Source organism: Papaver somniferum, chromosome 11 (genome assembly GCF_003573695.1).
Source record: "Papaver somniferum cultivar HN1 chromosome 11, ASM357369v1, whole genome shotgun sequence".
Classification (NCBI taxonomy): Eukaryota; Viridiplantae; Streptophyta; class Magnoliopsida; order Ranunculales; family Papaveraceae; genus Papaver; species Papaver somniferum.
The window spans coordinates 108036504-108049667 of NC_039368.1; the positions used below are offsets into that span (position 1 = coordinate 108036504).

At 35.5% G+C, this 13164-nt stretch overlaps 1 protein-coding gene across 1 annotated transcript; it reads left to right on the forward strand.

Moving 5' to 3' along the window:
- Positions 1–2831: 2831 nt before the first annotated feature.
- On the forward strand, positions 2832–3182 carry LOC113324882. The gene has a single exon (XM_026573163.1). It carries the CDS (start codon positions 2832–2834, stop codon positions 3180–3182), a length of 351 nt encoding a protein of 116 aa, XP_026428948.1.
- Positions 3183–13164: the final 9982 nt, after the last annotated feature.

Genomic DNA, 13164 nt, shown 5'->3' on the forward strand with positions numbered 1-13164 from the left:
ATGCAAAAACAGTTATTCTCTCGCTTTTATTGGATATGGATAGGATTTAAGAGCATCCACAGTGGGCGAGTATAACCAAAAATTTGGGATGAGATCGTAACACAGTGGGACGGAGTAAAGATCAAATCCCAACCAAAGATCAAATTCCAGACCAAATATGGTCGCGACCAAATCCCAAAGTCTAATATAGTCGGGCGTAAATTTAAAGTACGCTTGTTGCTGGGCGTAAATTTAAAGTACGCTTGTTAACGGGCGGAGATTTAAATTACGCCCGATGAAAATTCAAATTAAATAAAAAAAAAAGAATTAAAGTCCGCCTGATGAAAGTTACAAAGAATGGGACGGACTTTTAAAGTCCGCCGATGAAATTTTACGAAAAAAAAGTCCGCCTGACGAAATTTTAATCATGTACCGTTGCGTCACAACACGGACTAAACCCAAACTTTGGTCTTTTTTTTGATCTTTGATCTTTGATTTTGATCGCACCACTGCAGTTGCTCTAAGCAACACTACGTACATATATCACCGTCATTTACTGGGCCCAGTTTTCATATTGAGTCCACAGATTCGCAATCAATAAAAATTAGTTAAGCAATAGATTTAGATTTCTTTATTCACGGAGGTGACTTGCTGGTTAACTAAAATCATTATTATACGAGTGACGGTGGTTGTGTGATCTGATCACTATTGACGGCTTGATTTAAGGTAATCATGTTTGTCCCTCTTCCAACAAAATAATGATCATTTTTGCATGCGAATGAGATCATCCAATCCTCCATCTCTGGATATCACATGCATTGGGACCCTATTCATCATTCTTCCTTCTGCTTGTCCCTCAATTTACCGAATACTTTCTTAGAGCAACCACAGTCACGACCAAATTTGGGTACTAAACCCAAATATGGTCCTAGAGAGTGCCGCAGTGGTGAGGAGTAAACCCAAATTTGGTCGCCAAATTTAGGGTTTGAGACCAAATGTGGTCGTCTGTCCAGACTAAAGAAGATATAGTGGGACGGAAGTATTAGGAGCGTATGAAACCAGGCGTAAGTTTAATCACCGTATGCAATCAGGCGAGCATATAAACACCGTATGAGTCAGGCGCATGTATAAACTCCGCCCCTTCAAACGCATCTAATACATCCGCCCAATATCAGGCGTAGTTTTATTGTGCGTCTGGATGAAACGTAACTTTGAGTTACGTATGAGATGGGCATTGATTATACGTGCGTCTGGATGAAACGCAACTTTAAGTTACGTATGAGATGGGCAGAAGAATAGTGTGCGCCTGATACCAGTTTTAATTTTCGTTGATTATATGCACCCAGTTAACTTCCTCTTTCACCATGGATGTGGTTGCTCTAAGCAGTTACGCCCCCCATCCATATCAACATCATAAACTACCCGCTTTGAGGAGGAAGCAAGAAACGAATGTGCAGTGCTCAAATCATTTACTTCTCACGGACATTTTTGATTTTTTTCTTTGGCTACCCAGACGCACCTTCTATGTCCGCCCGAGTCATACGCACTTTCTATCTCCGTATGTATCAGACGCACATAACATCTCCGCCCCAGTAGACGCACTTTCCATCGCCGTCCCATGTTAGGCGTGAACTATACCTGCGCCTCAATCAGGAGCACATAATACCTCCGTTTCGTTCAGACGCATATTATAAAGACGCTCGGTCAAGAAACGTGAGTATAAGTTCCGTCTCGCACCAAGCGTTCGTATAAGTTACGCTTCACCAAATTTTGGTCGTCCCCCATTGCGCTTGAACACCCAGAATACCAAATTTTTTTGGCTTTTATTCTGGCTTATGGTATTTGGTCCGTCTCATGACTGTGGTTGCTCTTAGGATACTATTTCTGCTGCTAAGCAAAGAAACATAAGAGCTAGCACCATGGAGAGCCATTTGCCTTCCCTATCTCTCAAATGTAGGGAAGGAATGGCACAAGTAAATCAAGCTTGTTATGGTGCCCTCTCATCCCTTCCCTATACTAAATGGGTACAAAGTATGCGTATAAATCAACTCGTTGACTTGACCAAAAACGGGTACTCAATACGCGTTTCGTAAGTTTAAGTTCTCAGAACTTCGACCCAGTCGAGCATTTCTTCTTCTTTTTTAATTTTCATCCTCTCAAAACCCTATCTAACCCCTCTTACTCCCTTTCGATTTTCATATTGATTCATTGCGATTCAATTGCTTAAATTAAAAGGATCTGATCGTTACTACAAGGTGAAACAAATCCATTGTTCAATTTCAAATTTCATCCAAAAAATCATCTAAGGTGAGTGATTCTAATGTTAGGGTTTCAAATTAATTTGATTTTAATTTGGATGAAATTGTTGATATTAGGTTGGTTGGATATGTAGTATAGAATTCAATAACGTTACTAAAACATATATTTAGTGAAAAATCCATGATTACTTGTTGTGTGTCTTGATTTATGTTGAATGAAATTTTTGTAAACTACTACCAAATCAATGTACAACCTTGATAGACTTGTATTTATGTATGGTATACACAAATTGATATTGTGTTTGTTGTTTGCTAAGGTGCATAATGAGTCTAATGCGTTCTTATATGAGAGCTAAATATGGAATCTATTTGGATACCTCTAGTGATAGTGATGAAGAAGAGAAAGCTTTGATAATGTTTACACAACTATGTTTGGATGAACGATTGTGTATAATTAGACAACCTGTACCAAGGGAGGTACAAACACGTAGTGTAATAATGCATGATCGAGTGTGGCATGATGCCAAAATGATGAATGATTATTTTACGCCTGGAACCGGTTATACCTCTAGATAATTCAAACAACGTCTAGGCATGAGGGAAGACTTATTCGAGAAATTGTTAGGAAAATTGCTTGAAGTTGATCCGGAATGGAATCAACGTCCGAATGCAACCGGTACTATGGGGCATTCTCCGCATATGAAATTAGTTGCGGTGATGAAATGTTTATGCAAAAGTACGCCAGATGATAGTGTTGACAATTACATTCGTATGGGTGCCACCACAATATACAAGTACCTAAAAAGGTTTTGCCACACCGTTTGCATGACTTTTGGAGAAAGATATTTGCGTGAACCCACTCCTGAAGATGTTCAGAGGTTGCTAGCTGAGAATGCAGACCGAGGTTTTCCTGGAATGCTTGGTGGTGTTGATTGTATGCAATAGCCATGGAAGAATTGTCCGGTAGCTTCGCAAGGAACTTACCGAGGTAAAGATAAAGAGAGTAGTTTGGTATTAGAGGCGGTGGCATCATACGATTTGTGGTTTTGGCATGTTTTTTTTTGGAATGCCTGGATCAAACAACGATTTGAATGTGTTGGCACACTCACCCCTTTTTGATAACATGCTAAAGGGTGTAGAACCTCCATGCAATTATGTCATCAATGGTCACCACTACAATATGGGTTATTTCTTAGTCGATGGTATCTATCCAAAGTTGATTACAATTGTACAAGCCTTTTCTCAGACATTGGACATTCCCGACCATGTGAGGTTCAACAAGTATCAAATGGCTAAAAGAAAGGATGTCGAGCGTGCTTTTGGAGTGCTTCAGGGGAAATTCATAATTATCGGATCTCCCTGTAAGTATTGGCATCAATCTGACTTGAATCTAATTATGAAATGTTGTCTTATTTTACACAACATGATTATCGAGCATGAACTTCGGGATATGGATTGGGGCAGAGTTGTTCATGTTCCGATTCCGGAACCTACCGCTAATGGTCGTGTATTTATGTCATCTCTGAAAAACCTAGAACTGCACCTACAACTAAGAAATTATCTTGTCAAGCACATTGTTGCGCGTCCTGGTAGAGGAGGCGCGACAGGGGACTTGTCTAGTTTGGAGGGTTCAAATATGGAATATGTGGTACTTCCATCATCATAAGGAGATTATGATGATACGGACTAAGAAGAAGAAGTTGTTCCCGGCCAAAACAAGGATGTAGCATTTGTGTATTATGGATATTACATTAATCAAATCCCAGATGACTTTGAACATGGAAATGAACATGTTCATGCATACGAACATGTGGGAGACGAATATCAACATGATGGAGATGGCTATGAGAATTCTGGTGATGAGGAGGATTCTGACGATGATGATGAGGATTCTGAGGATGACGATGATGATGAGGAGGACGGTGATGAGAATTCGGATGATGACGATGATGCTCCGTACGATGATGCGGGTGTGTATGATGATGATGATGATGATGTTGAGGCATAAGATGTTTTTCACTGTCGTGTTTGAAGATTTCGAATGTTACACGTACTTGTAATAACAAATTTTAAATTAATTTTTGGTTTTATTATGTATACAAATGATAACGTTTATATTTGATGGCATCTGGTTTACAATTACGATAATTCGTGAAATCATTTAAACAATATACGGATATGTATACATATCCATGAAATCCATTTGTACAGTATATGGATTAGTATACTTATCCGTAAAATCTACTTCTACAATGTGTGGATATGTACATTGTCCATGTATAAAGAATTCACAATCTCTTTACCAATGAACACAGTAGTTCGACCAACTCAGTTCTCCATCTTCAGAAATAAACACTTATTTTTGTCCAAGTTGTTATCCACAACACTTTTCTCAGTTAATTATGGTGGGTTATATTCCGGAGGAAGACGAATTGATAGTTAGTTTATGGGTTGAAGTTCATCTAGAGAATGAAGAAGAATATGAACAACTAAATAACACTAACCTTTTGGAGCAGTTGCTGCAAAGGTTGACTATACATAATGGGAATCCGAATCAACTAACGGTTAATTATCTGAAAACAAGTTTAAACGTTATAACTTCAGACGTTAAAGTATATGTATCAACACAGAGATCGTTATATTTATGGAGGGCATCAGTACCTTCGGAAATCGTAAGAAACTTACCGGTTACCTATCAAACATTTTTTTGTATATGTTTACTGAATTATTGAATAATTGAAATGTAAACTGATATTGTTTTCTTTTGTTGTAGGAGCAACAAGCTTTGGATAGTTACCAAAAAAAGAAGGGGAAACCTTTTAGATTTTTTAACTGCTATGTGATTTTGAAAAACAGTTTCTCGAAGTATAACCCTTCCCCCTTTGAAGATTCATCCTCCGAATCATCAAACGAAGAGTAAAGAATTTAAATAAAGATAGGTTTTGTAGGTATATCTCTCTGTAAACCCTCACGAGACATAACTCGTCCAATAGGCTCGTCTATTGGTTTAAATGCTGGTCTAACCCCTCTTAATGTAATCGTTAATCATATGAATACGAAAATAACTATTATTATTTATTGTAGAAGCATATTACTAAATGTTCATCACATTTAAACTCTCACACATACTAATTATAAAAAATCCCATTACATCAATTGATATTCGATTAAACTAAAACAACACTTATTCAACCCATGCCACCGTTCCACACTCAAGGCATCTCCAGTAACGTTTTTCATATGTTTTTTTTGCACTTGACCGGTGCATTTCCATAAAGAAATAACAACCCTCAGTTTCACAAGAAATCCCCTTGGTGCATTCAAACTCCACCTTTCCTTTTAGTTTGAAGTTGTTGTAGAGTTCTTTAACTTTTTCTTGTTTGATTGCATCCTCCAAACATCGTGCTTCTCCCGGATATTTAGCATACTCACATTCCAAATACCTTATCTTCTCTGGTATCGACTCTTTTACCTTCCTAGTGCCGGTGCAACCTCGTTGCGGACATTTTGTATATAACCATGGGCATTGAAGCAGACTATGTGTATCCATGAAACAACATGGACAAAACTCTTTTGCTTCCACACATACTATTTGTTTTCCATTTCTACTCGAACTGTTAGAATACATAATTGAGGTTGTTTATATCTAAGAATGAATTGGGATTGTTTATGGTTAGAAAAAAAATGTTCTATATTTATATAAAGAAATAGAGTCATTGGGAAATAGAGCCGTTGGGCAAGAGTTGTTAGAAATAGAGCCGTTGGGTACAAGTTCTAAGAAATATGGCAGTAGGAAACGAATCCTATATAAGAAAGATAACCCATTCTTCTTTGCAGCATCAATCTACCTATTCCTCTTTGCAATATTAATCTTGGAGGTGAAAATGAAAGATAAACATATATTCAATGGAAAATCAATCAGCAAATACCAACTCAGTCGAAGACATAATTAGAAGATGCAAGCGAACCACTCCATCAATTGTTGCAATGGAAAAAGAGATATGCAAAAGAGGTCATCAAGCTACTACGAACGCAACAACGTATTCATCACCTACCAAATTAACTAATGTGATGGATGAAGTGTTAAGCAAAGGAAAATCCACAAAAAAGAACAAATATTTATCAGGGGGAGCGAGAGAATAAGAAGAAAAACTCAAGGAATACGAAGAAAAACTCAAGGAAAAAGAACGAGGTCAACAACAATTCCAACTGAGGGAAAGGTTAAAGGATTTTGAAGAAGAGACATAATGGATTAAGAACTTTTACCTTCTCAAGGATGATTTTCCCGAAGATCCTAAAGATCATACTATATTTTGGATTGAAGCTGGTTGGGGTCCTTACGTTAAACCTACGGGCAAGAAACCACGCTTTAATTATGAACCATACTACATTTGTTCAAGGGTTAATCATGTTAGAAAATTATGTATCGAGTACAATGAGTTACTCGATAGGTACATAAGGTACAGATCCGCTGCACAAGATGCATATAAATCCTGGAGAGGAGAACAGTTTTATCATATCGAAGCGGCTTTGATCGTTGAATCTCACACCAAGAAAAATAATAACATGTAATGTATTCAGACCTATCGTGCACCATGCTAAGAAACAAAGGCAGAGCACTACACGCTTTTAATCGAATGATCTGTTCTAATTTCTTTTTAAAGTTATTAATTTGAATATGAAAATCGTTTTGTTACAACATATTGAAGCATTTAATTAACTCAAACAACAATTTAAATTAATTTAGACAACACTTTTAAAATTAAGTTAACAACAATACTAACTAGAAATTTAGGACAACACTTTTAATTTAAACATGAACTAAAAATTAAAAAACTAAACTCAATAAAAGATAAAACAATTAGAGCTGGATTACATCTTCATCTTCTGAATCTTCAACGCTGATTATATTCATCCACTTCAAAATCTCTTTTTTCTTGCGTCCATAATATTTTTTTTCGTTGGGAGCTAACCGACTAAGGTCCATAGACATTATTGCATTGTCTTGATCTAAATGCATTTGTTGTCGATTCATTTGATTAATCTGTTGTTGAAGCATTTGCAAATTGAGTTGATCTCCCATTTGATAACTCGGTTGTTGAATATACTCCCAAAAAGTTTGGTATTGGCATTCTTGTTTCATTCTCATTTTTTCCTTCCTTGATCGTGTTTCCTTAAGATACTCCAAAATACGAGAACTTTGTTGATAGATCCTATCTTCTTCCATCTTAACCGAAGATGTTCCCTCATCACCTTCTCTAAATATACCTCGCTCACGATCCTTCTTCTCTCTGGCTAGCTTTTTGGCCTTCTTTGTTCTTATTGGACGTGCATTTTCCTTGTATTTCCAACGAGTTTCTCCATTGGGAAGAACTTCAGTACCATCTTCGACTGATACAAAGTTACGATGATTATTAAACAACTCACTGTTTTGTCTCACAGTCATTTCATAATTATATCCAGGGACCTTTTCTCTAAATAATTCATAACATGCATCATACTTGAATGGTTGTCCTCTTTGTTCCTGAAATTGCAAGCGACCATCTCTTGTCTGAAAAATTATATAAGAAACTCTAGGTTTATTACTATTATCACCAACTATATGGAAAAACTTAACAAATTAATAGAACTTACCAAATCTTCGTGGCTCGCACCGCTTTTGGTTTGCCGATATATAGCGTTAAGAATGGACACAAATTCTTTGACATCTTTTTTAATATTTTTCATCTTGGTTTTTAAAGCTTCCCAATCTCTTCGGAATCATTGCCATTGCGTTCCTAAAAAATTTGATGAACACGTATCCAAAACATAGCGGTTTTTTGCCCCAAACTCACAATTTCGTCCATACTCACATAAATAAAAGCAATAGTAAGATCAACCTATTCTTGTGTGACACAATTATTCACCATTTCGAATGAATCTAAGATATAAAAACTTGAGTGGTAGAGGATAAATATAAAAATCAAAGAGGTATAGTAAGATGAAGAGAAAGAAGAAATCAATTGATGCAAGAAGGAGAAAGTAAGAAATCAATTGATTTGGTGCGATTTGAGTAGAGAATTAGAGTGGTATTTATAGAGGATTTTGAAAAAATGACCGTTGGGATTCGACGGTCTGTAAAATAGAGCCGTTATTAGTGATGGATGGTTAGGATCGGGTGTGAGAGAGGTGTAAACCAAAAAAGGTCAAACAGATATAATTTTCTAAACGGGTACTCAGTAGCCGTGTAAAAAGCTACGGCTATTCGGTACGCGTAAAGCGTAAAAATATACGGGTATTGAGTACCCGTGTGATTTCTCTTCCCTACAACTGGTATCAGATGTGATCCTCCTTCTAGGGAAAAGGGGTCATTTCCCTACTCGTGTAGGGATTTAGGAGACCGCAATAGATGGATTTTTGGGGTTTTGAGGGATAGAGAGAGATAGGGAAGGAAAAAGCAGGACCATAATGCTAGCTCTAAGTGTCTACTGCCAAGCAAAGAAACATAGGTGCAAGATGATTAATAATGCTGGAAATGCTAGTTGTGACCTCAACAGGTTATGTAATATGTAGTGTATATGACGCCTCCCATAAGATTTAATTTATGGTGACTAGGATTAATTTTTATGTTTTGCCTTTTACCGTATGGCAAAATGATACAGGACAATGAAAACCATTAGAAAATAATCGACACGTGGAGAATCCATTCCGTGAAACATGATCCAAAAATGATAATTAATAACGATAAATAATGATTAATCTATCGAAGATAAACAAACAGGGTTTTAGATTTGCCGGTTATTTATAGCCGGCAAAACCTAAAAATATAAAATTAATAAATTATCTAGGAAAATATATTATTCTCATAAAAAAAGGATAAATCAAATAAAGCAACTAATTATCCTAAGAAATATCAATCAATATCATATTAAAACTAATAGATATCCAAGATCTTAGCCATATCTTGGAATGGACGTGAACTCCCAGTATATGTCCCATATCAGGCTCCTCTACTGCGATAAAACTCGCCTCGAGTTTTAATAGAAAATAGCTAATCAAATAAAGGAATTTGGAACTTACATTAGTGATACAACTTGATCCTGAGTTATGCATATGAACCACCAACCGATCATAAAACGTTTTTTTTTTTTTTTTTGCTTCAAAGTCTTCTGCATAAACATGGACCAACTAGATAGTACTGGACGATTCTTGATCCCCCGGCCATAATATAAAAATTCCCACGAGGAATTTCATGCTAAGTCTTAACGGAAACTTAAGGTAGTTGGGACACAATATTTATATTAGGAATATTAGTCAAAGTCAGTCTAAGTCTTTGTCAAGATTATTGGTCAAGTCAAGTCATGGTTTGTATGACTTAAGTTTGTAATAAATAGTCTTTAATGTGTCTGAACAAGGTCTGTATGTGTATTGAGAAAAACAATTTTAATCAAAATCTTTTCTTCTCTTTAGCTCTCTGATAATTCACATGGTATCAGATAGGTTCTGATCCAAACCTTAATTTTCTACATAAATTTCTTTAAATCAAGCTTAATATCTTTTCTAATACTTTTCCAGCTTGATTACCTAACAATTACAACACTTTTTCAAGAATTTTTCATCAAGAACATCTGAGTTCTTGCTACATCTTCGATCTGGGTTTTTAATCTTGCTATGCTTGTCTACGAAAGGCATCATAAGAGAGTTAATCACATCGACAACAACCTTAACACAGCCACAATGTCTTCTACTGATGCATCTTGTAATTCTCTGAATTTTCAACTTCCTTTTACAAATATCACCAATTTTGTTTCATTAAAGTTAGATGGTTCAAATTTTCTTCTCCGGCGAGATCAATTTGAGTCAATCTTAATTATAACGGATTTTTATGGCCATGTTAATGGTGAAATTCAAGAACCTCCGGAAATAATCTTAGTTGATGGTGTTCGTACTTTAAATCCAAGCTGGGTTCATTGGAGAAAATGGATAGATTTGTTGTTAGTTTCTTAAAAGCAACCTTTATTACAACTATTTCTGGTGATCTATTTTGGTTAACTTCTGCTAGGAAAATTTGGGAATATCTTGAATCAAGTTTTAGATCTCAATATCTTGCTAGGAAAAATATGTTAAGAGCACAATTATTTGGAATCAAGAAAGGAAATTTGACTATAATGGTGTATCTGCACAAAATAAAAGAGATTGCAGATTCTCTTGCTGCCATTGGAGAAAAAGCGAGTGATTCTGATTTGTGGATGCATGCTCTAAATGGATTAGGAAGGGAATACGACAACTTTGTAATTTCTGCTCAGAATAGAGATACTCCTTACTCTTTTGGTGAACTGAAAGCAAGACTCATTGCTCATAAACAATGGATTAGTGATCAAAATAGAGATAGTACTGTTATATTTGATGCTCAAAATCCTACTGCCTTTTATGGAAGAAATAATAATGGTTCAGGTTATAATCAAAGTAATGGGAACAAGAGGAAGAATGAGTCTGTTTCAAATTATGGTTCTAACAAGAATATTGGCCCTAAGCAAAATGTGCAATTTCCACATAATAATACTGGTGATACAAGAGGTGCTTCATCATCTAATAGTGATTCCAGAAGAGAACAATGGGAATTTTCTCGAGTAGAATGTCAAATTTGCAGAAAGAAAGGACATTATGCCAGTAGATGTCACTTTAGGTATTATCCACCACCATCTACTGGTATCGTGGGTGTTTCTGATTCTTCACTTCAACAACAAAATGGAAATAATAGTGGAAATGACAGTGCTAGTACTTCACAGGATTTTTCTGGTTTTAATATGAATGTGATATCTGCTAATGATGATCCTTCCAGCTCCACCCAATGGCTTTCTGATTCTGGTGCATCTGCACATATGACTAGAGATTCTTCTTTGATTCAAAATACTTCTTCTTACAAGGGCAAAAGCAGTGTTGTTATTGGCAATGGTAAGTCCTTACCCATTTCTTTAACTGGCACTTCCAATTTATGCACTCCTACTACAAATTTCATGTTACATAATATACTTCATGTTCCAGATATGAAACAAAATTTACTGTCTATAGGTCAGTTTACTACAGATAATAATTGCTATTTTAGACTTGATCCTAAAGGATATGAGATTAGAGACTTGTCTACTGATGTTGTTTTAGAAAAACGCATAATAGTAAATAATCTTTATCCTATATCTTCGTCATCTTTTTATCATGCTTTTTCTTCTTTGAATGCTTCTCCAGAGTTGTGGCATTGTAGATTAGGTCATCCATCTACTAAAATCATTCAACAACTTAATTCTTCTAAGAATATTGTTCTTACTTCTTCAAAATCAAATTCTTTATGTCATCCATGTCAAATTGCTAAAAGTAAGAGATTGTATTTTCAAACCTTTTTATCTCATGATATTAGTCCTTTATCCTTAATACACTGTGATGAATGGGGACCTTCTCCAGTTTGCTCTTTGCAAGGTTATAGATATTATATACTATTTGTTGATGATTTTAGCATGTTTCATTGGATTTATCCAATGGAACTGAAGTCTGATGTCTTGAAATGTTTTGTTCATTTTAAAAACTTAACTGAAAATTTGTTTTCTACCAAAATAAAATCTTTTCAAACTGATGGTGCTAGTGAAATTATCAAAGGCCCATTGGGTAACTATCTCACTGCAAATGGGATTGCTGTTAGAGTTTCTTGTCCAAAAACTCCAGAGCAAAATGGACTTGCTGAAAGAAAACGTAGCATATCACTGATATGGGAAATACATTACTTTTCAATTCTTTTTGTCCTAAGTCTTATTGGTTTGATGCTTTCTTAACAGCTACCTATCTCATTAACACAAATCCTACTCCTATTCTTAAAAATAAGTCACCTTTTGAGATCTTATTTAACACATCTCCTGATTACAGTTTTCTCAAAGTTTTTGGCACTGTGTGCTATCCTTTCTTAGGCCAGTCCAGACAAGACAAATTATCACCTAAATCAGTTAGGTGTGTTTTTATTGTCTATAGTTCTTTGCATAAGGGTTACAAATGCTATGATCCTGTTCTTAGAAAGCTTCATATTTCACGGAATGTTACTTTTTTAGAAACATAATTTTATTTTTCAGCTCCTTCCTCATCATCATCATCTTCACAGTCTTTATCATCTGATACTCATCTCATTCTGTTTTTTCTACTAATGATCCATTTTTTTCAATGAATAATGCTCATTCTAGTTCTATCGTAACAAAATCCATGAGAGGCATTTCAAAATCAATTTTTGTTCAAGACCATGTTATGCATTATGTTTTAGTCAAACATCCATTTCCAGTTGCTTTTTCTTCTTTGTTGGATATTCCATCTGAGCCTAAAACTTTTAAAACTGCTATACAAAATCCTAAGTGGCAAGTCTCTATGAAAGAAGAAAATCAAGCTCTAAAAGATAATGACACATGGGATCTAGTCAAACCAGAACCACACATGAATCTTGAATGTAAGTGGGTGTATAGGATTAAGATAAAAGCAGATGGTACTATTGATAGATTCAAGTCCAGATTAGTTGCTTTGGGCTACAATCAACAAGATGGAGTTGATTACACTGAAACCTTTAGTCCACTTGTGAAATCAACTACTGTAAGAGTAGTTTTGGTATCAGATGTTACAAATAATTGGAGTATTAAGCAATTGGATGTTTCAAATGCATTCTTGCATGGTTATTTGAATGAAGATGTTTATATGGTTCAGCCTCAAGGGTTTGTTGATCCAAATTTTCCAGATCATGTTTGTAAATTGAAAAGGAGTTTATATGGTTTAAAACAGGCACCAAGAACTTGGTTTGAGAGATTAGTAATTTTTTGGTTAAATTTGGTTTTCAAAGGTCAATGTGTGATTATTCCATGTTCGTCTATACTTCTTCTTATGCTGTACTGATTCTTTTACTTTATGTGGATGATATTATACTTAC